The sequence below is a fragment of the Nannospalax galili genome, unplaced genomic scaffold, assembly GCF_000622305.1.
Source record: "Nannospalax galili isolate Female #2095 unplaced genomic scaffold, S.galili_v1.0 scaffold182, whole genome shotgun sequence".
Classification (NCBI taxonomy): Eukaryota; Metazoa; Chordata; class Mammalia; order Rodentia; family Spalacidae; genus Nannospalax; species Nannospalax galili.
In genome coordinates this window covers 1,004,626-1,006,137 of record NW_008348662.1, presented here as the reverse complement: position 1 = coordinate 1,006,137, position 1,512 = coordinate 1,004,626, and the positions used below count along the sequence as shown (strand labels likewise).

At 36.6% G+C, this 1,512-nt stretch overlaps 1 protein-coding gene across 1 annotated transcript in view; it reads left to right on the top strand.

Moving 5' to 3' along the window:
* The window catches only part of Lyg2 (lysozyme g2), a 10,740-nt gene that overhangs the window by 5,607 nt on the left and 3,621 nt on the right, over positions 1 to 1,512 (top strand). The window contains exon 3 of the mRNA XM_008845858.1: positions 813 to 953. Within this exon, the coding sequence (XP_008844080.1) occupies positions 813 to 953 (141 nt within the window). The remainder of the gene's footprint in view (positions 1 to 812; positions 954 to 1,512) is intronic.

Here is a 1,512-nt window from a genome sequence, read left to right as displayed (position 1 = left end):
ATATATATATATAGTAGGTGCATCAAATTCCTACCTCTAAAAAGTCATTTACAAGATTGAAACAATTGCAGTTATTTTTAACAAGTTGTTAAATATCTAAATATGAATATACACTGTTAATTATGACAAATATTAGTAATCTTAAGATACAAGCTAACAGATCCTGGGAAAATGAGGACAAACTTTTCAGCAATATAGAAACTAATGTCAGATCTCCTTTAGCAAAGAGACCTGAACAGAACTACTCAGGTCATAATGGTACAATGGAAAATAAAAATAGATTTGACTAAAGTTATTATGGTAAATTAAAGTTTTTACTTCTAATGTTATTAAATGGATTTAGAACTTCAACTTCATATTAACACAACATAAAATGCAAATATATTTACTAGTTATAGGCCTAGGATACTTATTTATTGTATAGTTCTTTCTTATCTTTCTAAAAAAAGGCAAATTCTTCAATTAGATGTTTACATTCCCAGAAGCATCTACATTAGAAGTGTTCTATATTTCTCTCCTGTGGCAGTTTTCATTCTGATCAAGACTGCAGCAAATTTATTTGAGACCCATATGAATTGATTTTTCACCAAACTTTGCACGGTGTTTTATAATAAAGGATTATATTTAAAACAAATTTTAAAATATTGGAATCCAGTGGGAAAGGGTCACTCCTGTTTTGTCTGATGAGCCAAGAGGGATAGACTTTGAGGAGGACTGAGCTTAAGATTCTTATCTTTGGTGCGTAGTGGCTTTTTTCTTTCAGAGCAGCTCAAGCAATATTTGCTCACATAAACTATTGTTCTGCCTCCCAGGCACTTCCAGGGGCTCACACCCTTTCACTCACTCCACGAACCCTCACCTGCATCCTCACTTGTACCATGGTTGCTATGGAGACATCATGACCATGGAGACCTCTGGGGCCCCCTGTGATATAAGCAATTTGATGAACTGTGGTAAGTGCAAAATAGAGCAGGTGTCTGCTTTTCCCCCTTTCATCATTTGCAGTCTTTCTCAGGAGGTGATTAATTTTGAAAAGATGCCATCATCGCAATAACAATCCTATGTCAAAATTAAAAGTTCTTTTAAAAAAATAGAGTTGGACTGGAAAGATGGCTCAGTGGTTAGAAGCACATACTGCTCATCCAGAGGACCCAAGTTCAGTTCCCAGAAACCATGTTGGGTGGTTCACAACCACCAGCTCCTGGGGGATCCAATGTCTATGGATGCCTTGGGCACCTGCACTAACATGCACATACCTACAGGCAGACATACACATATACATATAATTAAAAATAAAGTTTAAAAAATAGAGTCTTTCTGGGCATAATGGCACACGCCTTTCATCCCAGCACTAGGGAAGCAGAGGCAGGTGGATCTGTGTGGGATAGAGCCCAGCCTGGTCTACATAGCAAGTTCCGGGCCAATTGTAGCTACAGGGAGACCCTATCTCAAAAAAAAAAAAAAAAAAAAAAGACCACGTCACAATTTAAAACACCACTTTTTTTCTTTTTT